The following is a 23,639-nucleotide window of genomic DNA, read 5'->3' as shown; positions in this document are numbered from 1 at the left end:
TCCTACCATTTCATACAAAGATCAGTTCGACGAAACATTTTCTTCGATTGGTAATCGTATTCGAACATCAAAGTTAACAAGCTAACAGATCAATTTCTTTTGGTTAAAAGAATGTATATTTGAAACTCACATGACCTACCTTTGGAAGAAGTAAAAAGAGTATTTATATTTCGGCGAAGCTTTTTGGCCAACAAGATATGTAAAAAATGCTCGTTTAGTGGCAATTTGAGGATATCAAAAGGCTTGCTAGATCATTCTCAACTATTTCCTACAACAATTTTTTGGGCAGTTAATTTTCTTGCGGAGGCTGTCAGTTGTGTTGGTCTTTCTTTGCCAAGATACTCGTATTTAGGCAATATTTATCTTTCTATTAAGGGGGTGTGCGGACTTCTTACACACCTCTTATTAATTTATGTCATTTGATCTTATTCAATTCATCAGATCAGATGATCGAAAATTAAAAGGTTGTGTGAGAAGTAAAAAAAGGGGTGTGGATATCACACCCGTTTATTAAGTTGTATTGGAACTGGTTGTACTAGTGGTTTTTTTTTTTTTTTTAATTCTTTTTAATTTTTAAAGGGGAACAACTAGTGACAAACCATGGTTATCCATCATTTTCGGAGGGTCAGGAAGATTCACAGAAGCATTTCAGCCTCCCCCTTTCTCTTTATACATTTTTTTTTATTTTTACGATTAAATAAAAAAATTATACAAAGCTTATTCATTGGTTAAAAACATTCATCATTATATATTTATTACACTATATATATATATATATATAATGTATTTGGACTGTTGGGTTTACTTTGGTGTTTTTCCTGTTCAGGCCTCAAAACTATGTTTTGGGCTGTTGGGTTACTATGGCAGTCCATCTTCTTTTTGTTTGTGTGTTTCTTGTATTTGGACCTTCTCTCATGTAATCTGTTGTGTTATCAATAAAGTAAGCCTTTGTCCAAAAAAAAAAATAAAAAATATATATATATATATATATATATATATTTTGGGTTTCAAAACGCACCGTGTTGGTTATCATCGTTTTCCTCCTTCTAAACCCTAAACCCTTAACCCTCCTTCGTCTCAGTCCCACTCCTCGTTGCTTGGCGTCTCCATTTTCTTCTCTCTCTGTCTTCTATTTATTGTCTTTCGACAAGCTTCAGAAAACCCTAGAGAGTGGGAGAGAATGGGAATATTCGAGCCGTTCAGAGCAATTGGCTACACAACCAGCTCCGTCCCCTTCTCTGTTCAGCGGCTCGGCACCGAAACCTTCGTCACTGTCTCCGTCGGCAAGGCTTTCCAGATTTACAACGTAATTTTGAATCAATTTCTATTCATATAATTTTTTTATTCTCCAAGCTGCAACTTTGATGCCCATTAATTTATGCTTAATTATTTTTTCGTGTTTTGTTTGAATTTGTCTTTTGTTGCAGTGCGCAAAGCTCAGTCTCGTCCTCGTTGGTGTGTTTCTATGTTCTTTTGTTTTCAAATTTGAATTTTCATGGGTTTTTATTTTTTTATTTTAATTAAGAACAATGTAATTATATGATTTACTATATAATTTAACGTTTGGAATTGATATTAGGTGTATCAATGAAGAATTGGGACTAAGTTGGCAATATAATTTGTCTAAATTCTTTCGAAATTATCTGCTTTAGACCAATCTATGCACGAATCTGCAAAAAAGTTTTGTTTGGCTTTTTAAAAATTAGCTTGGAGTTGTTTAAAAACTTCAGTTTTACTTTCACAAAAGAAAAGAATGAAGAAATCGCTCCGGGTGCTTCGTAACAACACTTTTAATGTTTGGGGAGCAGCATGACGTTGTGCTGGCAATTTTATTTTTGGTTTTTTATTTCCCAAATACTTTTTAATGCATTCTTGTAGGGCTTTTAGGTAGTTTTGTTCATGCAGTATAATTATGATCACTTTTTTATTACCTATAAAAGGTCCACAATTGCCGAAGAAGATTCGAGCTCTTGCTTGCTACCGTGATTATACGTTTGCTGCATATGGGAATGAGATAGCCGTTTTTAAGCGAGCTCATCAGGTTGGTTAACAGTTTTTTTTTTTTTTTTTTGATAAATTTTGTTGAGGAGAAAGTGTTACTTAGGTAGTCAGAGTTATTGCTCCCGATACCTCCACACCCGTCCATTGTTTGTACTTTTCAGAGTTATTGCCTTCTTTCCCTTCGATATTGATCAACTATCCTAATTCCAAAGCTCTTATTTAGAATCTTATAAATAGCGTGCTACAGGGGAGTCATATGCTTCTGTTATCAGAAGTATCTGATGGACTGAACTTCATGTTTAACACGTTATTTGATATTGTAACAGGTAGCAACATGGTGCAGCCATAGTGCCAAGGTCAATTCGTTGCTATTGTTTGGAGAGCATATCCTAAGTGTTGATGTTGAAGGTCACCTGTTTATATGGGCATTCAAAGGAATTGATGAGAACCATACTCCGATTGGACATGTTATGTTAGACAACAACTTTTGTCGTAGCTGTATAATGCATCCAGATACCTACCTAAATAAGGTAACTGCATTCTCAAAGAAGTTCTTTTGCAATTTTCTATGCAAAATAACCGTAAATGTTCAGTCATTAAATTTGATGCAACCTCATTTTTCTCTCAATTAAGATTAAACGCTATCTATAATCTGTCCAGATTATTATTGGGAGTCAGGAAGGTTCACTTCAACTTTGGAACATCAGTGCAAAGAAAAAACTCTATGAGTTCAAGGGATGGAATTCTTCTATCTGCAGTTGTGTTTCATCTCCTGCACTAGATGTTATTGCAGTTGGTTGTGCTGATGGAAACGTTCATGTTCACAACATTCGTTACGATGAAGAGCTAGTCACGTTTTCTCATTCAACACGAGGTGCTGTGACTGCCTTATCTTTCAGCACAGGTAAGAGTATCAGGATTTTGGTTTATACTTTACACTTTATGTTAATAACTGTCTATGAATTACTATGTTACCATGGTGCTGTGGAAGTTGTGTTAGGCTTTGATACTGTAGGCGTATTTCTTTAATGCTCTTAGTTACTAAAAAATAGAAAAATAGGAAGGTATTAGTACTATACTATCCTGGGCCTCTTTAATGGAAATAGATTGAACCCAGGACAGTATAAATTATCATGCAAGGCTTAGAAATCTGGATATGGGGTTCTATACTTCAATCACACCCGCTCACATGGAAACATACAATGGTTGATGTTGAGCATGTTTTGCTGAAGGATTGGACCAAATGGAGATAAGTTGAGACGTCCAAAATCTTATATATTGTTATGCAGGCTTAGATTTTCCATTGTGGGATTCTATATTCTCACCATGACCCTTCACATGTGGGCAACCAAGCCAAACACACTGAAAAATTAAATTGGGTGACACGGAGCATGTAAGGCCTTGATGTCATGTTAATGTTAGAGCGTCCAACTAAAAAGCAATTGGAAATGGGTGGAGAGGCCCATATCATAAATTCTTGTAATGCAATGCTTGAAATCCTTGATATGAGATTTTTTTTTTTTTTTGTTCTCTATCGGGTGCATTTTGGAATGAGTGCTATTTTTCATGCTGCTCCTGTCTTCCAAATAGTCTATTTTTTAAGGGGACATCAATCTTGAGTTATGTTTCATAGTTGATTCTCAGCTGTCTCTTTTGAGTTGGGAATTATATGTTTGTCCTACAAACAAAAAAAGAGAAATTAAAGGGTTGTGACTGCTATATTTTGATGATTATCCACGAAGTCAGTTTCTAGTTTATGCTTATGTTTACTTATGCCTCCTTGTTAGATGGGCAGCCTCTACTAGCATCTGGAGGTTCTTCAGGTGTCATAAGCATATGGAATCTCGAAAAAAGAAGGCTTCAATCAGTAATAAGAGATGCACATGATGGTTCTGTACTTTCACTTCACTTTCTTGTGAATGAACCCGTGCTAATGAGTTCATCATCTGACAATTCCATCAAAGTAAGGGCACTTTATTGTTCTCTCTTAGTTTAATTTGCATCTGGTTAAGTTTCATTTGCATCTAGTTACTTGTCAAAATCTGTAGGGAGAACATAATTTCACGATTACGTATGATATTGCCCTAATCATATATATAAATGGAAATTTATTTGTTAATGCTCTGAAGAAACATGCAACCATGATTAATCTAATTTCCTTCTTCATCAAGCAAAGAAGCCCTTTTATGAGTAAGAATATGACCTCTTGAACTGTTTCCGCTGCTTCAGATTTATAAAATAGGTAGATACTAGATAGTACTTACTTAAGTGCGTCCACCAAGTCACCGACATAGGCATATTGGTTGATAGTTGGACCCCAGTATTTATTATTACCAAACAAAATTTCTTCTTTGGCCTTGCCAAGATGTTATGTCCTCACTTCCAAAGGATCCGATTTGTGCTCACTTTATATCAATCTTTAGTTATTTTCTTCTCTATTATTTGCCTTTTCCTTCAAGTTCCACTGTGAATTGTTTCCTTTTTCATTTTATTGTTACAATCAAGAACATTGTTTTTTTAATTTTTTGTGGCTGAGTTGCTGCTTTTGTATTTTGAACATTTCAATCATTAATATTTGAAGGAATTAAGGCATTAGAAGGTTTTTACACTATCATTATTGTATGACCTTGTTTTACTTGGAAAGAAAAAAAATCATGTTTTTCTGTGCACCCGAATAATTGATTTGTACAACTCTTTATGCCCCTCTAGATGTGGATTTTTGACACAACTGATGGAGATCCTCGACTTTTACGCTTCAGAAGTGGTCATAGTGCTCCTCCACAATGCATAAGGTATTTTAGTTGTGACATTAATTTTAAGTGAATTTTAAATTCTTCCAGTGTTGTTGTTACCATAGATTTGGTGCTATAGGATTCACATATTCTGCCCATTGATTTTATGATCTTTGACTTCCATATATCTATGTTATCTTGTGGTGCTTATATGTATGAAGCAAAGTCCAGTTTTCTATCTCTCTATCTGTTGTGCCTTATCATGCAGCACTTCTGCACATCAAGTTAAGGACTTCCTCGATTTTAGTTTAAATTGTACGATAAATCATATGTAAAGGCTTTGGGTTTTCCATGATGCTTAAGCCATTGCTTTACTTTGAGGGTATTGGTTGGATTTCAACCTTCTTTATTAACCATGCTTGACTTCTAGGTTTTATGCGAATGGGAGACACATTCTATCAGCTGGTCAGGACCGTGCATTTCGCCTTTTCTCTGTAATACAGGTTCGGACTCGGTCAGCATCATGTTTTTTGACCACCGTTTTTAGTTCTGTTATTTATAATTCTCTTCAGTGTTTGATTTAGTTACATGTTGTTATCAGGATCAGCAAAGTAGAGAGCTTTCTCAGCGTCACATATCCAAACGAGCAAAGAAACTGAAGATGAAGGTATGGCTTGGAAGTACAATATCTTTGTCCTTATTTACAGTACTTAGTATAACTATACTGTGTTGGTATTATTGCTTTTTAATTTTTTCTTTAATTGAATTTCACATGACTCTTAGTTCTTGGACAAATCATGATGCATGCACTAAAAATTTATGAAAGCACATAAATTTGTTGAAGATTTGTCTTTTGTGTAACACAGAATATTCTATTTATTGTGTTATTGAATGATAGTTTTAATTATGGATTTCATCGAGGATGGTTGTGTTTCTTGTTTTTTCTTGTACTTTTTTTCTTAAGATTTTTTTTTTTTTTTGCTTACTATGAAAACATTTCAAAGTGAACTTGATATGCATACACTACACTACATGAACTCAGATGTGATTACGTGATGTGGGTATGCATACAAATGTCTCATTTTTTGTTTGTTTGTTTTTATGTATTTTCAAAAATCTGTCCACACATTTGAGTGTCTGGTACCCGTACTGTTACCAGTGTCTTGTTTTGTTGACATTATTATGCCTGAGTGAATTGAAGGGTCCATGTGATGCTTTATGTCGCTTTTCAGTGAGGTTCATCCATGAAGGATGATTTAGGTCCCAAGATCAGGCCACGACTGTCTTTTTGTATTTATATTTAAGTCACCATGATGGGTGATCATGAGACATGTCAATATCATACCATTCTAATGATTTCATAACATATTAATGTGTTGCAGTTTGGATAGCAATGAAAAGAATGTCTGATCATTTCTCAATGTTTCCAAAATGTTCAAAACCAGAAAATGTCTTAGATGAATCCATAAATTGATCACACTACATCTTCATCCTCCCTCCCTCTCTCTCTCCGTTTCCAAATGTTTTGCATCCTTTGATGCGTGTCATGCTTCTCATGATACTCTGTTGATGAAGTATCATGTAGTCAAGACCATGTACCATGGCTTAGAGATTTATACCCATTTCCTTGATGGTTAGATGAAACATTTTATCGCGTGAATCATAAGTTGACAAATCTATTTGAGCTCACTGATAGTTTAACTATGTAATTTCTGTTTTCTTTACCTTTTAGGAAGAAGAGATAAAACTGAAGCCTGTCATCGCTTTTGATTGTGGTAAGGTCTTTCTCTCTGTGTAACTTTCTGTATTTGTTTTCATTTTAAACTTCATTAGCTCTTTTACAACAAAATTTTTTATAGCACTTTACTGAAATACTACAGAAATTCTAAAAATTTCTGTAGGTTGCAATTTGCAATCTTATATTTCAATGTATATTATGATTGAACATAATAAATTTCAAATTTGTTTTGGTCTCTTCTTGAAAAAAAATTACTGGTTTTGTTTAAAAATCAATACCATAGATTTAATGTAGTTGAAGTCATTAAGACTGGTGTTAATTCCTATAATCCATATTCAAGATGAGAAACCTGTAACATTTTTGAATCATCTGATTTCTTTATGCGACAAATATCTTCAGCTGAAATAAGAGAGCGAGATTGGTGCAATGTGGTTACATGCCATATGGATACTGCACAGGCATATGTATGGAGACTTCAAAACTTTGTTCTTGGTGAGCATATTCTGAAGCCAAGACCGGAAAACCCCACACCAGTGAAGGTTAGATTCTCCTTGAAGCCTTGAATATAGCTCATTTTTTGTAACATCCATTTTCCAAGGTTGAATAATCAAATTTGGAATTACTCTCTTTGGATTCATATGATTCCCAATGAACCAGTTCTAATGACTATGCTCTGTGCAATCTTAAAGACTTGTTAAAACCACTTCCATACTGAATCATTTTTTTTAACAGTCTACAATATTAATGAACAGTTTTCTGTTGTTGGTAATAGGCTTGCGCCATCAGTGCATGTGGCAATTTTGCCATACTGGGGACAGCGGATGGTTGGGTTGAGCGGTTCAACCTCCAATCAGGAATCAGTCGAGGCAGTTACATGGACACGTCAGAAAGAAGAAGCTTTGCCCATGATGGGGAAGTGGTTGGAATTGCTTGTGATTCAACGAATACTGTAATGATAAGTGCAGGATATCACGGAGACATAAAGGTCAGTCTTTATTTCTTATTTCAAAAAATGATGCTCAACCTTTATGTCAGAGTTACTGGTAGGCAGGCTCACATAATAGCATACGAGGTCTGTGGTGCTCAAGGCGGGATTTACATTGATTTATGAGGGTGATGGTGGTGGGGCTGGCCTAAACCTTGTTTGTTGAAAGATATTACAGTTTTGCATGAAGATGCCTTTTGCCCTTGTATATATTGTCATCTTGAGTTATAAAAATCAGCAAAGTAAAGAAATTTTCTAAGCTTCCCAAGTTAAAGGAAGAAAGAAAATGGCTAAGTGTAGTTGGATGTTTCATCATGCCTCACTTGTTTTGGCCTGCAGGTTTGGAATTTCAAGGGACGTGATGTAAAATCTAGATGGGAAGTTGGGTGCTCCGTTGTGAAGATTGTATACAATCGTTTGAATGGTAACTTGTGTTTGACATATTTTTGCCATTTAGAGTTATTTGGCTTGGTTTTTTGGCACCATAAATGCCTTGGATAATAATGTGATCAAAATAACTTTCAGGTCTTCTGGCTGTTGTGGCTGATGACTTAATCATCCGTTTGTATGATGTTGTGGCATCAAGAATGGTTCGTAAATTTGAAGGTCATATGGATCGTATTACAGACATGTGTTTTAGTGAGGATGGAAAATGGCTTTTGTCATCAAGTATGGATGGAAGTCTTCGAGTCTGGGATGTTATTTTAGCAAGACAAATAGATGCGTTGGATGTTGACGTGGCTATAACAGCATTGTCTCTGTCACCGAATATGGATGTTCTAGCGACTGCGCATGTTGACCAAAATGGGGTCTATCTTTGGTAAGTCTTCATTTCTATTGACTATTGAATTTTTATTCGGAGGTTGAGTTTTTAAATGTGATTGTTATGCATATAGAGTGGACGCTTCTTTTAAAGAAAAACCTTATCTAATCAGGAATACAGCAACAATGGGAGACTAAATAACTGACGCAGAACATAATTAAGAAAATAGCGTTAATGATTACAGCTCAATAACTCAGCCTACGGCTTTCTTCCAATCCAGCTCACCTAAACTGTACTCTCTCCAACCTTACCCTCTATAACCTTTGAAGACCCTTCCATTCCTTTCCATCCAAATTACCCAGTTTAGAGCCAAGACACTGCAACCTCATATAACCTTAGGCCTTATCCCCTCCACCAAATGCATCATGATGTAGCATAGAACCAGTGGAAAGTTAAAAATATCAATTATCTTAAAATTTTAAAGTGAACGGTTTAGCATGCAATAGATCGTTTAATATTGTAGTATTTCTTATTTTCATTCCTTATTTTTTACCGGAAATTAAACCTGACAATTTGAACAGGGTAAACCAATCGATGTTTTCTGGAGCTGCAAAAGTCGATTCTTATGCAAGTGGAAAGGAAGTTAGGAGTGTTAAGTTGCCATCTATCTCTTCAACAAAAGGTTCTCTAGAGGAGGACTCTGACGAGCCTATTGTGGACCATCTGCAATCCAAAGATGCTCCTGCATTTACTACTCTTGACTTTCAAATTCCAGATCTTGTTACTCTCTCATTATTGCCTAAAAGCCAGTGGCAAAGCTTAATCAATTTAGACACTATAAAGGTACTTTCTACTGGTGGTTATTGTTCAGATTCCAAACATTTGACTTCATTTGGAAATATTATATATTACATTTGTATCTGTTTCCCTGTACATTTTGTTGGTGACTGATCAGTAATTATGTTGTGGCTCTGCTATGCCCAGGAACGGAATAAACCAATTGAACCGCCAAAAAAACCCGAAAGGGCTCCTTTCTTTTTGCCTTCAATTCCCTCTTTTTCAGGAGAAATATTATTTACGGGATTAGAAAACAAGGAGGCCAAAGGTGATGACGTAGAACACACTAGAATAAAGTCTGGTCTGGCACCATCACAATTCTTGCAACATCTTCAGTCATCTGCAGAAATGAAAAATTGTAAATACTTTTAATCTCTTAGTACTGTAATATTCCACTTGTAATTCAGTTGTAATTTTGCCTTCTTGATTGTTGTAACATCTATGCAGGACATAATCGTCTTAAATTGTGTTTTTGGTTGCAGTTTCAGCATTTACTGATTATATTAAGAGTTTGTCTCCATCGACTCTGGACATGGAGCTTCGAATGCTTGAGATTGTTGATGATGAGGATGAGGAAGAACTTGAAAGCCGCCCAGAATTACTTTCAATCGAACTGCTTCTTGATTATTTTATACATGAGACTTCGTGCAGAAACAATTTTGACTTTGTACAAGCTGTAATCAAGGTGTTTCTGAAGGTATAGATTTCTCCTTTTTTGCTTTTAACCAATTAGTAGTGTTATCAGAAGGCTTTTGGAGCTTTTTCAATTCCAGTATATACCGACTATTGCTACTTCCAGTTGGTGCTCAAGGACCCTCAACTTCAAATTACCTCTTTCATTTACTTCTTTTTCCTTCCCTTAACAGATCCATGGCGAAACAATTCGGTGCCAATCAAGACTGCAGGACAAGGCCAGGGAGCTCCTAGATATTCAATGCAAAACATGGCAAAGAGTAGAAAAGTTGTTTCAAAGTACTAGCTGCGTTGTTGCATTTCTTAGCAATTCACGGTTTTGAATGGCCCGAAATTTTGTCTCTGTATTTCTGATAATATTTCAGTCGAGCGATTGTTCTGCCATTAACTAATACAAGCCTGGACTGATTATGATTCAAGGATTCTGAGTTGCAAACTTCAACTGAGAGTCTTCACTTATTTCCATGGAGTACTAGTTCGAGTGAAGACGATAAGTTATATATTCGCAATGTGTAACGACATGCTGAAAATTTCCTATCTGTAAAATTCTGTTGTAATCTAGTTTTCTGCAACTCCGCCCCTGTTCGAACACTTTTGAATTGCATATCCATTTTTCTTCCGGATTGTTTTCAAATACATTATTATATACAGACATTAGATTCATCAATGTAATATCAACATCGTAGTAGGGTTTTGAAAACGCCAATGAAATACATCATTACATGACCATTTTACACATTTTCTAGCAAGTTGATTTGTACATTTACACGGTCAGAATACGCGATTGCGATACTCTCCAAGGGCCCATATGGGGAAGATGTTTCTGTACGCAGAATAACTGATCATGCAGTTCTTGTTAAACACTCCCATGATTTCCTGTGAAAATAAAACAAAGTAATATTAATTGCAAGATAAATATTATTACATGTTTAACCTTCGACGCTAGCTTATAAATATAGGGAAATTGGATTTCCGACACTATTTTTTCTTGATGCACACTCTTGTTTACGACACTAACTTATCAAGAAATGTAATTGAACAACTGTGTGCAGAAGAAGAAGAAAACGGGGTGCGAAAATCTTTCTCAATATACCTGTTGTGGGAAATCTCCATTCTCCATCTGTGAATTAATCAACAGCTTTGCTGCACGGTGCAAGGGCGCAGGGTCCCTCTCAGCCTAATCAATAAAAACGGTAAAAATAATATTACACGTGAATTTATCTGCTATTTCTATTAGCATATCTTTTTGTAGAAGAAACAAACAGAGAGTGAAACACACCTGCCCTGCATCAATAAGACCCAGCATTGCCCATCCAGTGTTCACTATATGTGGCTTGTTCCCTTCGAGGTTTGTGTATACCTATTTAATAACAAAATATTGTGTTATGCTATAACATAAATGTCTTGTCAAATAGTCTGACGACATATTAACATCAAAATGTTTCTATGTTACAACCGAAAATGTTCTCTTACTGTAGTGTTCTCGCTACATAGAAGTTTTACGTTGTCTGATAAGATGTTGACAGTGTTGGGTTATTCTCTATATTACCAATTAGTTTTATGGTGGAACCTCAACTTTCTACCCAAGAAATCATTACCATTTTATGGGATAAATCATACATCCCTCCCCATCTTTGAATTATAATCATTGGTCCCTTACCTTGTTTTGGCATGAAAGGTAGCTCTCTCCCCAGCCGCCTGAATCAAGTTGTTTGGACAGCAAGAAATCACATGCTTTTCTAATGCTATGACTTGTTTGGTAGGTCTTACCGCCAGCCACCAGCCCCTTTATCCCAAACCATGTTCCATAGGTGTAGCAGACTCCCCAAGACCCATACCTGAAACATTATTCGACTGATAAAAAAATTCCATGGGGCAAAGTGAATAATTCAGGAGGTATAACAAAATTTGCCTTAATTTAATTAGTACTCTTCTAATTAATGAGTTTTACGTATGGAGAAGGAAATTACCACGAGCCATCAGGTTGTTGTATGCTCTCGATGAATTTGACTGCCCTTGCAATGCATGCTAATATTTCTTTCCTCCTATGTCCTGGATATAACTTCATGAATGATTTAAGGCCTTGTATTGCTGCTGATGTGCATTCCACGTACCTACATTTTTTTTAAGAAGATATATATTATTTGATGTAATTGCCTTGGAAAATAAAAGTAAAGAAATAACTCAAATTATCTTTGGAGCTTACTGATAGTCAATGATGATATCTCCGAACGTTTCAGCTGGATTGATCATCTGGTATTGAAATATGTCTCAGATTCTCTCAACAAAATTAATTAACCACAATTAACAAGCTTTTACTTTAAAAGATTGAAAAAGAAAGAATTGCTTCTTCACCTCCAACCAGGGGTAAGATCTTGTGAGTTCATAGGAAGCAAATCCTCCAGTACTGTTCTGTTGTGTTCAAGAACAGAATTTAATTTAAGCATAACAATAGACAATTGAATGTACAGAAACCAGACTCTACTGTATTATTGACATTCTCTCACCAAACTTAATTGTCAGACAAAGGCATATTTTGTGTGAACCTAGATAGTCGACTCATGCAAGAATCGACCTGATCAACTATTTACATTCATAGTCTGACAACATATAAATGTTCTTATATTGTCAGACAATCTCATGACAAGAGAACTTACAATTGTCAGAGAAGCTTAAGCTATTTAGTTCCATGTCTACTTAATCAACTGCCAGTAGAATTGTATAAGATACTAATCACTAAAACCATTTTTTACCTGTAGGGATAATATCACATTAACAGCATCATATAGGTGATCAGTCTGTACGGCTTCTCCTACTATTTCAGACGGTATACTTGATAGTAAGAGGGCTGCCTGTAAGCAGTCGGATACATAGTCAATTGAGATGGTGCGCATAGTTTTAGTCCGCATATCATTTCAGAAAAAATCATTTGCGCGACAGATCTTTGTGCAACAAAAGTTTAGTCGCGCAAGTGTATTTAGCGCGACGAAACTGACTGCACCAAAAGTAAAGTAGCAAAACATTTGCGCGATGCGAATATTCGTTGCGCTAAGGGACTTTGCACACTAGAAGCCAACTCAAAAAGATTACCTTCAAACCTTCTGCCGTACAATCTGAGACAGGCCAGCCATTGTCTGGAGTGGAGAAGGGCCATCCACCCTTGGAAATGTGACGGTACCAGTTACTAGGGTTTCTGGAGCTGTTTGTCCGAACCTTAATTGATTAAAAAACAGTTAAGTAGTTTTGCATGCAGCAGTTTTGGCATATATATATATATATATATATATATATGTTTTGGCAGTGAATTTCAGACGATATCTAGTTTAAATTAATACATGTTATTTTGAGTTTAATTACTTGTGTGTTTTTTATAAAATCGTGCGCCTTCTTCAGCATTGAACCAGATTCAGTAAAGAGGTTGGTTGCAAGGATTGCTTGAACAGCCAAAGCAACATCCCAACATTGAGATCCATTATATCCCTATACATGATCAAAATAATGTACGTTCAGTTAGTCCCACATCTTATAAAAAATAGAGAACTATTATTAGCACTCCAAAAATCTAATTGTGCACTTCTCATAAGAGTATTTTTGATCTAAATATAGAAAGTTTAGAGTGCGTAATTAGATTTTTAGAGTGCTAATAACAATTTTAAAAAAATAATAATCTCATCATTTATTAATAAGAGATAAATTATGTTAAAAATTCTTTTTGAGGACCTGCATCTTCATTCCGTCTTCAGCAACCCAAAGATAATCTTTGATTCTTGAGAGATGATGCTTGTATGGTTTTGAATTTGGATCCTCCGCCCAACAACAAATCATGTTTAGTACCTGTTTATATAGACAATGCACTGGGTACATTTTTCTGATAGAGTAATACCTTATTTTATACTAAGGTATAAAGGATATGAGCTAAGTCACACAATAATCATACAGCTTGCCTTTCTTCTTGGTTCAAGGGCCATGAGTATTATATAAATAATATCAAATATTTATTGTGTACAGTTGTATTCTCCTTTTTATTTAATATTTTTAAACAAACCTTATTGACAGGTCCAATGCAAATATATTGAGTATTTTCATCCTCATAGTGTATGTGTTGCATTATAGTGCGGAGAGCCTTTTGCCTTAGTTTAGAGAAGGGCCATCCCTTCAGAAGAGGCTCCCCAACCTTATGAAGAGATCCCCACAACATGTCCTGTAAAAGGGGATGTGGGTAATACAAATCCTCCTGCAAATTTAATATGGAGATTAAAACATGAAATAAATTTAGGTTTAGGGTTTCGATTATTGGTCCAACTCAACCAATAGAAAAAGTATAATTAGCAGTTGAGCCAACAGACCGACCCTAAACTTAATAACCTAATGATCTAATTATAATTATAAAACATTTCTTTTTCCTTTTTGAGCTGGAAGTTGGAATAAATCAAGAAATCAAGTATATTTCAGATAACCTGCCCACCACAGTTTCCCCTTTTTCTTTTGTTTTGTTCTGATGTCTAAACTTTAGGTCATTCATCTTTCTAAGGCTAATTACACTTTCTTTTCTTTTCTGTAAAAAGAAAGGGTTTAGGAGGAGGTGAGGCTACCCATCTCAGGGTTAGGGCATACCACAAGTCTTTTTCTTTGTCTTTTTTGAAGATTGTCGACCAAGAGGAATTGCTGACAGTAAGACTCGAACTTAGACCTTGGCCTAGCTAAGAAAATAATTCTTACAAACTCAACCAACCCTCGTTGCGCTAATTATGCTTTCTTATATCATTTGAGTTGAAGCTTAAGAACAAGCCACGCACCTATTTATTTTCAAAATTAAACTGTTAATTAATTACTATATATTATTATCCGTGTGTATATTATATCCTATTTAAAACATACCAGATTATGCAGAAAATGATGTCATGAGATCAGATTTGGTTAGGTAATTAGAAAGAATGCCATCCCATTTATAATTTGTTTGTCAAATGACTCCATATCTGATCCTTAATTGGTTGAGCGGGTCTTACATCCTTCCTTCCACCAAATTTGACACTGCTTTGTTGTCATCCTTCCTTATTCTATATTATATTAAACTCTTATTTTGTATCTGTTGCACAACTTCTTATTCACGTGGAAGCTATAAATGTTTTAATAATATTTGTTGCGATGTTCATGAATGGTTCATAATATTACAAAGATTTGAGTCTTTAGACCATTAAGGATGTGGTTACTTTGCCAATTTGTGCAAGTATTTTTTATGAGAAAAAATAGAGATGAACGGTTGCTATTCATCTTCTCGCCATATCAAAATATACTCCAGATAGGTCAATTGCAAACCACAAAAAACATTTTGAAAGAAAAATAATAGACGAAGTTAAGCGATAGATAGTACTTGTATAACTTTTTTCTCTTATTTAATAAGAAAAATAGTAGAATGAATACTACACGTAGTAAGTACCTCAGCACATAGATTTCTTGCTTGATCCCAATCAATCAGGTGATAGGAAAAGGTATAAAGTTCTCTCCTGAGAGATAAAATAAGGCCGTCGATAGGACCTACAAATCTCTTTCCGTATAAATATGACATGGGCAGATAAACCATCCTACAGTGACACCACATTCGACCTGCACCATCATTGCATGCATATGATTACATGAAAATCATTTCATGATTGACTTTTAATTATATTTACTTCTTAGCTTTTTCTTTTAGGGTTTAGAGTTAATTAAAAATCTCACATATTATACACGTAAGATGGAGAAGAATAGAAAGAAAACAGTTTGATTTATATATACCTGGGTGTATTGGGAGAGAGTAAGGTAAAAGCCACAGTTCTGGGGGCAGAGGATTGTTTCCGCTCCATTCATATACACCAAGCACCTTCCCAATTCCATTCCAAATTAAGTTATGCATGCAATTAAAATACATATTAAATTGAGTACGATTGAACATGATGAAGGCTTTATATAGCTAGATTCACGTACGTCTTTTCATGTATGAACATATTATGCCGCGACCAAGAGAACGGTTAATGTAAACATATATATATATATATATATATATATATATAGAGAGAGAGAGAGAGAGAGAGAGAGAGAGAGAGAGAGAGAGAGATCTTTTTCATCGGTAAAGAATACATCGGGCCATCGACAAGCTATAGGGTTAAGGTCTAATATTGTCGTGTAATTTTACCTTTGTCACCTCATTCGATGGTGAGTCTCTTGCATGATGAGACTTGGAGCCTTGAGAGGCTGATGAATACTTCAGTTTAATTTTTGTTTGTTTGTAATCTTACTTCCGTTTGTTATCTTAATTTTGCCCCCTAGTACACAGAATTTGTGAATGTTTCAACTGTATTCTTCTCACTGGGAGGAAATATATATAGTTGTATAACCCTAATGACAATTAATCTAGGAAATAATATACGGAATGTGTTAAGGTAAGAAATCCTCAATACAATCAAATTACAATAGTTATCTTCCTATTCTAACAAGTGTAACCACAAAAAACAAAAAACAAAAAAAAAAAAAAAAAAAAAAAAGTAAAAGAGAGGTGTCACTCTGTGTTTTTCTTTAGAATAATACTTGTATGTTAGTAAAAAAAAACATTGCTATTTAAGGATGCATATGAATTCCTACTTAAATTTTTTTGTGGTCAATTTTCAGAAATGCGTGCTTATGATCGAAACTAGTCATATGAAAATTACTTTGTAAATTAAGATCATCTCTATAAAAAATAAACTAAAGAAAAAATTAGTATCCAATCCATAGTTTCTAATGTTCATTGACTGAGACCTTATCAGTTTTGAGATTTTGATCAAAGTCTCTAGCATTAATGTATTAATGATTTACATTTCAGTTACATAATTTTTAAAATAAAAATTAATAATTGCTTTAGAGTTTTAATACTCACATCCTTACTAAATTCCTAATTAATTTTCAATTCAAAACATTTCTAAAATATAAAAAATAAAATTAGAATAAGTTTATACCCATTAATTTTTTTCAGTGTTCTAAAAATCATTCCAGGCGGTCTAAACATTGGGCGGCGGAGGCCCGATGCGATTTGGGGCAAATCGTTTACAGAAATCGGGAGGGAGCTAGGCGCTCCCTAGGCGGTCTAGACGCTCTAAGCGGTGCTAGCTAGGCGGCATGTCTAGGCGGATTGAATCTCGTTGTCCTCCGCCGCTGCTTCTGCAACTTTTGTTTCAAACTCTCTTCTTCGGCTCTATGCACAGTTCTTATCATCGTCTTCTGCACTGCTCTAAATCATGCTATCTGGTTTAAGCAGACTTGCATCTGCAACTCAAGCTCTCGTGAAGCCAAACTTGAAGAAGAACGAAATTTACAGAGGGAAGAGGAGGAAGACGAAACAGAAAAATAACCAAATAGGAGACAAGATGTGAGAAAGGAGGAAGAGGAAACGGAATCAAAATAAAGGGCTTTTCGTATTCCAAAGTGTCAAAAAGGTATTGTGATGTGCACCACTTTTCTGTATTTACTGCCATTGCCCACCACTAATTAATCTTATCATTAAATGCTATAATTGATTGATTTATTTATTTTTGGCACTATTAAATCTTTGACAAGGGATTGAGACCTTGGGTAATGTGAGAGAGGTCGAGTGAATCTTTCGACTTGGGTTCCACCGATTGTAGTGATGTGGGAGAGGCGGAGGGCTCATGGGTTTTTTTTTCATTCTTTTTTATTTTTATTTTTTATGTTGTATTTTTTTTTTTTTAAACACCAAACCATAGTATATACTAAAAATCTTAAGTTACAAAATTATATATCTATATATTATTCTTTTTAAAAAATAACAAGAAATTTATCTATATATATATATATATATTATTCTTTTTGTAAGTGTGACATCCCACATCGCCCAGGGGAGTGATCCTTAAATGTATATTCTCATCCTTACCTAGCACGAGGCCTTTTGGGAGCTCACTGGCTTCGGGTTCCGTAGGAACTCCGAAGTTAATCGAGAAGGGGGCTAGAGCAATCCCATGATGGGTGACCCACTGGGAAGTTGCTCGTGAGTTCCTAAAAACAAAACCGTGAGGGAATGGTAAGCCCAAAGCGGACAATATCGTGCTACGGTGGTGGAGCGGGCCCGGGAAGTGATCCGCCCCGGGCCGGGATGTGACAGTAAGTGTCAATATGTACTTATTTATAAGATATACAAGAAATTTACCTAAATCCGCCTAGATCGCCTAGGCGCTAGCCCACCGCCGGACTAGCGCCTAGCGTTTTTTAGAACCTTGATTTTTTTTTTTTTTATAATAAAAAATTTCAATTTCAAATTTTTAATTTTATATGTACCCATTCATATACCAATTTGTTATATGTAAAATACCTTTTTTAAATATAAAATGTACCATTTTTGTTTTGTATAAAATTCATTCGAACTTTTTTCTTATCCATTTTTTAACTTATATGAGTACATTTTATTTCGTTGATTTGAGAATGTATCTATGTCAAGTTAATAGAAGAAATTTAATAATGTTATTAAGCCTAAGATATATATATATATATATATATATATATATTTTTTTTTTTTTTTTTTTGAAAAATGTACCCATGTTTTGGTTAGTATTGACGAACATACCCATATGTGTACACACACACACGCACACAATATATTGGAGAGTATAATTTATCTTTAATATTTTTTTATCCCATAAATTATGGGTTTTATTTAAAATTTCATTAATATAAATAACTACAAATTTTATTTTTAATTTAAAAATATAATAACTACATAGAAATACATTATTACATTAATGTCAGAGACTTCAATAAAAAACTGAAAATCACAAATGTTTCAGTCAAAGAACATTGATAGTTAAGGACTGCATCCAAAGTCTCTCTAAATTAAGACTAAGGTCATCAACTGTATTAAATGGATATGTGGTTCATAATACTACAATCTATTGACTAAATAAACGGTCTATTTATTTGTTACAATTGATTGACTAAACGACTTTAATTTAATTGATTTTTTGCAAAAGTAATCATCCTTACAGAATGATTCATAATATACCCGGTTTAAGTTATAAGCATGAAGTTTTAAAAATAGACCATGAATAATTTTGAGTACAAAGTATTACTCGAATATCCAAGTACTATTCTTTTCTTTAAGTCCTAGCCTTACTTTTCATTAAAATGTAATATCTATCTAATAGGACCACATTTCTTTTGGTCAATATAGGACCACATTTTTGTTTTAATTGGTTAATATAGGACCACATCAATAATGAAGATTTATTTATTTAATTTTTGTATCTGTGCGCATATTAACTTTTTCCTTTGATTTTACATTTTGAAGATTTATGCATAATAGATACTCTTGACATTTTTTTTTAACAAACAATATTTTCTACACTATCCAAATAGAGAAACTATTAACACTTAAAACCAAATTGAGAGAATTTGTTAAGAAAAAGAAAAACAATTTGAGAGAATTTGTTAAGAAAAAGGATTGCTTACTGAAAGCCACATCTTTCCCCATGATGGTATGAAGGTAACTCCACCACGATCAAGAATCCATTTTCTTGCCTTATCCATTGCTCCATCACCACCGTCAATTTCCTCTCCAAGCAATCTCAAAGTGACATAGGACAGAGCTGTACAAAACATTGTGCTGGGCCCTTCTATATGCAGTCCCCAACCTCCATCTATATTCTGCATTTTGTTTATCCAATTTAGTTTGCAGGAAAGGAAAAGTGTTAGTCGTACTCTCTCGTAAGTCATACCCAAATGCTAGCACAATTTAATATAAATAAATATCCTAGTAAGATTAATCTTCACACATCATGAGCTAATTTGTTGTTATACCATAAAAAAAGAGTTAAGGATCGAACACAAAACTAATTGAAAATAGAATGAATAACCAAACTTTTATAAACTTTTGTAAGATTTCTTAACGTTTCAATGTCACACATTTTTTCACAATTAATTGTAATTTGAAAATTTTAAATAGGAGTTGGGGCCTCGAGAATTATTAAAAGTCGCATCAAATAATAGAGATCTAATAGAGATGTGCAGAATTATACAAAGAATCATTTTATCTATTAATAATATACCCATGCAAAGACAAGGGATCAGTTGAGTGGTTTAGTTATGTCAACCCCATCTTGTTAATTAAATTCTGAGATCAAGATAATTGATTGGTTCCTATTCCTAATAGATGGCAAGTCAGCCATGTCAATTGACAGGTAGCAAAGCATAAAGGAAAAGAAATTAAATACTTGATTAGTATACCTGGTGGTTATACAGATAGCGGCAGATCTCCTGTTGATGCTGGTCATGCGGCAAGATTGTATGAAGGGCCCCAGTTACATATAAGCCAACAACCTACGACACATTTCATTGCTTAAGTTAATTAGTGTGTTATAAGAGTAAGACAAGTCTCATATTTAGTGTAGTCATACGATGTGAACAGTATAATAAGGTATGAAATTCATATAAATAAAGATTAATACCAATTAACCGTAATGCTAATGTTGACTTGTACGATAGTTAAAACTGACTAATTTGTATGATTGATTTGCAACGTTGGTGCATGATATAAGAGATGCTCGATTGCAAAATAAGAAGCTAGCTAGTTAGAGTTCATGAGTTACTGTGTCTGCAATTATTTTATTGTTGCTAATCGTTCTTTATATGATTATTCTTGTTCTTCATTAGCTAGTACATCATTGCATGCATGCTTAAAGCTCCTGTTTGTGTAAGATTATTTCTATTCCAAACAAACAAATAAATAATTAAGGGTTTTAACAAACATTTAAATATACAGAAAACTAACATGCAGCAGAAACAACAACAAAAAAAGGGGGAAAACAAATAAAAGACGAGAGGTGTATATATAAACAGATGGTCAAACGGTCTCTTAGTATTTAAAATTGAAACGAATAAGCGAAAATAGTGGACCATCAATAATGAAGGAGCCAGCTTGATTTTATTGTAAAGTTGTTTTGCATACAATTGTATACTAGTTATTGTGTATATACAAACGTTATTATTTGGTGGTATAATTGATGTATATCCTATTCTATGTATTTACAATAATAAAATGAATAAATATGATTACGACATAGAATTAATGTATATTATTTGTATGATATATATATATATATATATCTGTGTGTGTGTGTGTGTTGGTCTCTGTGTTGGAAACTAGGAACAAATTGGAGGGAATGAGAGGGAAAAGAGGGGACCATTAATGATAAAGAGAGATTGAACATAATTCATCACTTGTTCAATAATAAAAAGTTTTTTTATAGAAGGATGAAAGAAAGATTTTTGCTTAAAAATTTGTGATAATTAGTTTTCTGATACAACGAAATGTTTACACTAAGGGGCCGGGTAGTCAGGGAAATAATTTGGTATCGACTTCACCATGAATGAAATTTGCACTTAAAAATCTCTCTCACAATTGAAAAATACTACTAAATTATAGTACTAAGTGGAATAATTACTACCAAATTATATATATATATATGTATATATATTGGGTCGACAGTTTCATTATCATGATACACTTATTTGTGATATTTTATAATTCTATTTGAACAACTACAAGTGGAAGAAAAGGGGACCATTTATGTAATGAAAAGGAATTAATCAATATAGTATGTTTGTATGAACACTCCATGAATTTTCGAGGCATATATACATCTATTTATACCGCCTTCTGAAGTCAGTAGTGTTTAATTATCACTCATCACCATCAAAGAGAAGATAAGATAATTGAGAAGCTGTATATATGGAAAACCTTCATAATTTGGATATGAATAATGGCATTTTCGTCAAGTCTATACAAGTTATGTGGCTGCATATAAAGTCATTCATTAGTTTTATTACAAGGGCTCATATCATATGAGGACCTTTAGTGTGATCATCACATCTTCATTCAGTGTTACCAATAAAATCATATTAGAACATGAATTTATTCATTAATATATACTTTAGGCCCACGAAATATCAGCTCTATTGTTTATCCATATCACAAAACCTTCCATGACTTATCGGTTGACTTGCTTGAGGAATAGTTTCACAAAAATGGAGACAAACCGGAATAACGTCTGATCTTGTTTCTAGATTGAGTGGAAAAGGGATATATGAAGCTTGCTATGCTCCTCTTTATAACAGTTGGATTATAATTTCATATACAAGTACATGCACTCATAAGTTCAGTTTTGTCAAATATGCCACTTTACGCGTTGTGATATATTCCGAAAAACTCACTGAAAATCCTTAGGTTAATTCAACTATTTACACAGAAAGATATGTTTAGAGAAAATCGTTCCAAATCACATATGTGAGGTTGCAGAGTCTAGAACTCTAGATCTTACTTTGTCCAAATCTCTCAGATTATCTTGAAGCAACGTTGCATATATTACATTTTTAAATAAATTAATTTTTCATATATTTAACAATATATTAAAGAAAATTGGCTAAGAGTTTTCTTATTAAAAAAATGCTAAAAGGGGCTTTCTAATAAAACTCCCTTATTTTATTTGACGTTTTGGTTTAATCCAACGAACGCTATTATTTATTTTACTTTCGAACAACGTGAATGGTTTTTTGAGCTCCATTTGCGATAAAGCTAGTTTATAGCTAGGGCTAAATAGGGGTTAAATATTGAAATCTTACCAAGCCAGGTAGAAGAAACAAAGGTCCACCATAGTCACCAGGCCAGAAACCATCGTCAGCCTGCAGAGTTGAGTAATATCTCAAGGCCCTCCTCAACGTGATTCCCACTGCTTCCTCGCTTATTACTTCCTCCTCGTCACCACTTCTGTCTTTCACCTGATCTGATACTACTTGCTTCTTTTCACTTGCTTCCTTTGCGAACTTTGTATTTATTATATGCACACATATCCAGAATTCATATTATTTCATATCATCAGTTTCAAATAATGATCTTGTGAAAGAAATCATTCACGCACGTACAGTGAGCTGAGTCTCACCTGAAGTCTCATTAGGAGATCGGAACTATGTTTTGTGCGAAAACGATTCTTGTGAAACTCAAGACGAACTTTGTCCACTTGAGCTCTCTCTTCCGGTGTTCCGAGGTTTGGATCAAACTCCCAATATTGTCTTCCGACGTGATTGTTCACACTTGTAAGCCATGGCTCTCTGCCTTCTGAAAGCTTCAACCTCCACATTATATTCTTTTAGCTAATAATTAGACACACTAAGCACACTGCATACATGAGAAAACGTACCATGATTAACAAAACAATCATCTTTGTGTATTTGTATCAAAGCTAAACATGACGATGAGTAGAACCTGGGGGTAAATAATAGGGGAATGTGATTTTCCGTGTGAGATTGCACAAATTTTTACAACAAACAAAAGTACCATGAAGAAAATTAACTTTCTAATGATCATGTGCAATATATAAGCATGAATTAAAGGAAAGTGTAAGAGGAGAGGAAAGGTTTCCTTAGCTAATGCACTTACGTTTTGGGTTTGGAGAAAAGTGTATAGTTGGTCAAATAGCTCAATTTGTGATCTTCTTAGTGTGTCACAATAACGTCCTTATATACATCTTACACATGACATGATTACCAAAGTACCCATCGACATGGTATTTGTTGTGCTCTGGTCGGTCAGTGCAAAACCAAATTCAGATTATCTCACCAAAATACAAACCCACAATTGAACAATTTAAAATACAAGAAATAAAGACACCGAGAGAATTACGAAGTTCAGCAAAATCCTACCTACGTCCCCGGAGAGATATTGCTCTTCACTATGAGAATAACTAGTAGAAGATACATTTGAGTTAAATCGACATAACTCAAACCCCAATCCCTTGTACACTCACAGAATTTTTCCAAGAGCCTCACTCTACCCCAAGAGTTTCTCATTCTCACTCTCTATTTTCTCTCCTTTGT

The 23,639-nt window shown here is 34.3% G+C and overlaps 2 protein-coding genes across 3 annotated transcripts; one reads left to right on the top strand and one right to left on the bottom strand.

Annotated features, from left to right (window-relative positions):
- The first annotated feature begins 1,047 nt into the window (after nt 1-1,047).
- On the top strand, nt 1,048-10,340 carry LOC137730944 (U3 small nucleolar RNA-associated protein 21 homolog). The gene is made up of 18 exons (XM_068469962.1): nt 1,048-1,306; nt 1,428-1,455; nt 1,941-2,041; nt 2,328-2,531; nt 2,662-2,905; nt 3,789-3,964; nt 4,711-4,793; nt 5,164-5,236; nt 5,335-5,400; nt 6,466-6,508; nt 6,871-7,010; nt 7,244-7,456; nt 7,796-7,880; nt 7,982-8,276; nt 8,801-9,062; nt 9,204-9,414; nt 9,539-9,753; nt 9,923-10,340. Exons 1-18 carry the CDS (start codon nt 1,181-1,183, stop codon nt 10,070-10,072), a joined length of 2,715 nt encoding a protein of 904 aa, XP_068326063.1. The 5' UTR covers nt 1,048-1,180; the 3' UTR covers nt 10,073-10,340.
- Nucleotides 9,686-22,903, bottom strand: LOC137730945 (cycloartenol synthase 2-like). Of its 2 annotated transcripts, XM_068469963.1 has the most exons (19): nt 22,706-22,903; nt 22,389-22,589; nt 19,995-20,087; nt 19,221-19,415; nt 15,525-15,609; nt 15,187-15,353; nt 13,795-13,983; nt 13,470-13,583; nt 13,107-13,229; nt 12,840-12,962; nt 12,503-12,601; nt 12,105-12,161; nt 11,956-12,002; nt 11,720-11,863; nt 11,410-11,587; nt 11,029-11,109; nt 10,843-10,926; nt 10,530-10,625; nt 9,686-9,730 (listed from the first exon to the last, which is right to left on the bottom strand). In XM_068469963.1, the coding sequence occupies exons 1-19, from the start codon at nt 22,901-22,903 to the stop codon at nt 9,686-9,688; spliced, it is 2,319 nt and encodes a 772-aa protein (XP_068326064.1). The 2 variants fall into 2 exon arrangements, with proteins under 2 accessions (XP_068326064.1, XP_068326065.1); XM_068469964.1 differs by lacking the exon at nt 9,686-9,730 and having other exon boundaries at nt 10,460-10,625; nt 22,389-22,562; nt 22,685-22,903.
- Nucleotides 22,904-23,639: the final 736 nt, after the last annotated feature.

The sequence above is a fragment of the Pyrus communis genome, chromosome 4, assembly GCF_963583255.1.
Source record: "Pyrus communis chromosome 4, drPyrComm1.1, whole genome shotgun sequence".
NCBI classification, from domain to species: Eukaryota; Viridiplantae; Streptophyta; class Magnoliopsida; order Rosales; family Rosaceae; genus Pyrus; species Pyrus communis.
Note: the sequence above shows the minus strand (reverse complement) of the source record. Positions and strands in the feature narration are given on the sequence as shown.

What these genes read in the sequence shown, in the direction of transcription:
- LOC137730944 (XM_068469962.1), top strand. Translation starts at nt 1,181, where the DNA reads ATGGGAATATTCGAGCCGTTCAGAGCAATTGGCTACACAACCAGCTCC. An exon ending in AGGCTTTCCAGATTTACAAC is followed by an intron (nt 1,307 to 1,427) that starts GTAATTTTGAAT and finishes CTTTTGTTGCAG; the next exon opens with TGCGCAAAGCTCAGTCTCGT. An exon ending in GATATCACGGAGACATAAAG is followed by an intron (nt 7,457 to 7,795) that starts GTCAGTCTTTAT and finishes TTTGGCCTGCAG; the next exon opens with GTTTGGAATTTCAAGGGACG.
- LOC137730945 (XM_068469963.1), bottom strand. Translation starts at nt 22,903, where the DNA reads ATGTGGAGGTTGAAGCTTTCAGAAGGCAGAGAGCCATGGCTTACAAGT. An exon ending in GCATTGGACCTGTCAATAAG is followed by an intron (nt 13,584 to 13,794) that starts GTTTGTTTAAAA and finishes CTATATAAACAG; the next exon opens with GTACTAAACATGATTTGTTG. An exon ending in GTCTTATTGATGCAGGGCAG is followed by an intron (nt 10,927 to 11,028) that starts GTGTGTTTCACT and finishes TTTATTGATTAG; the next exon opens with GCTGAGAGGGACCCTGCGCC.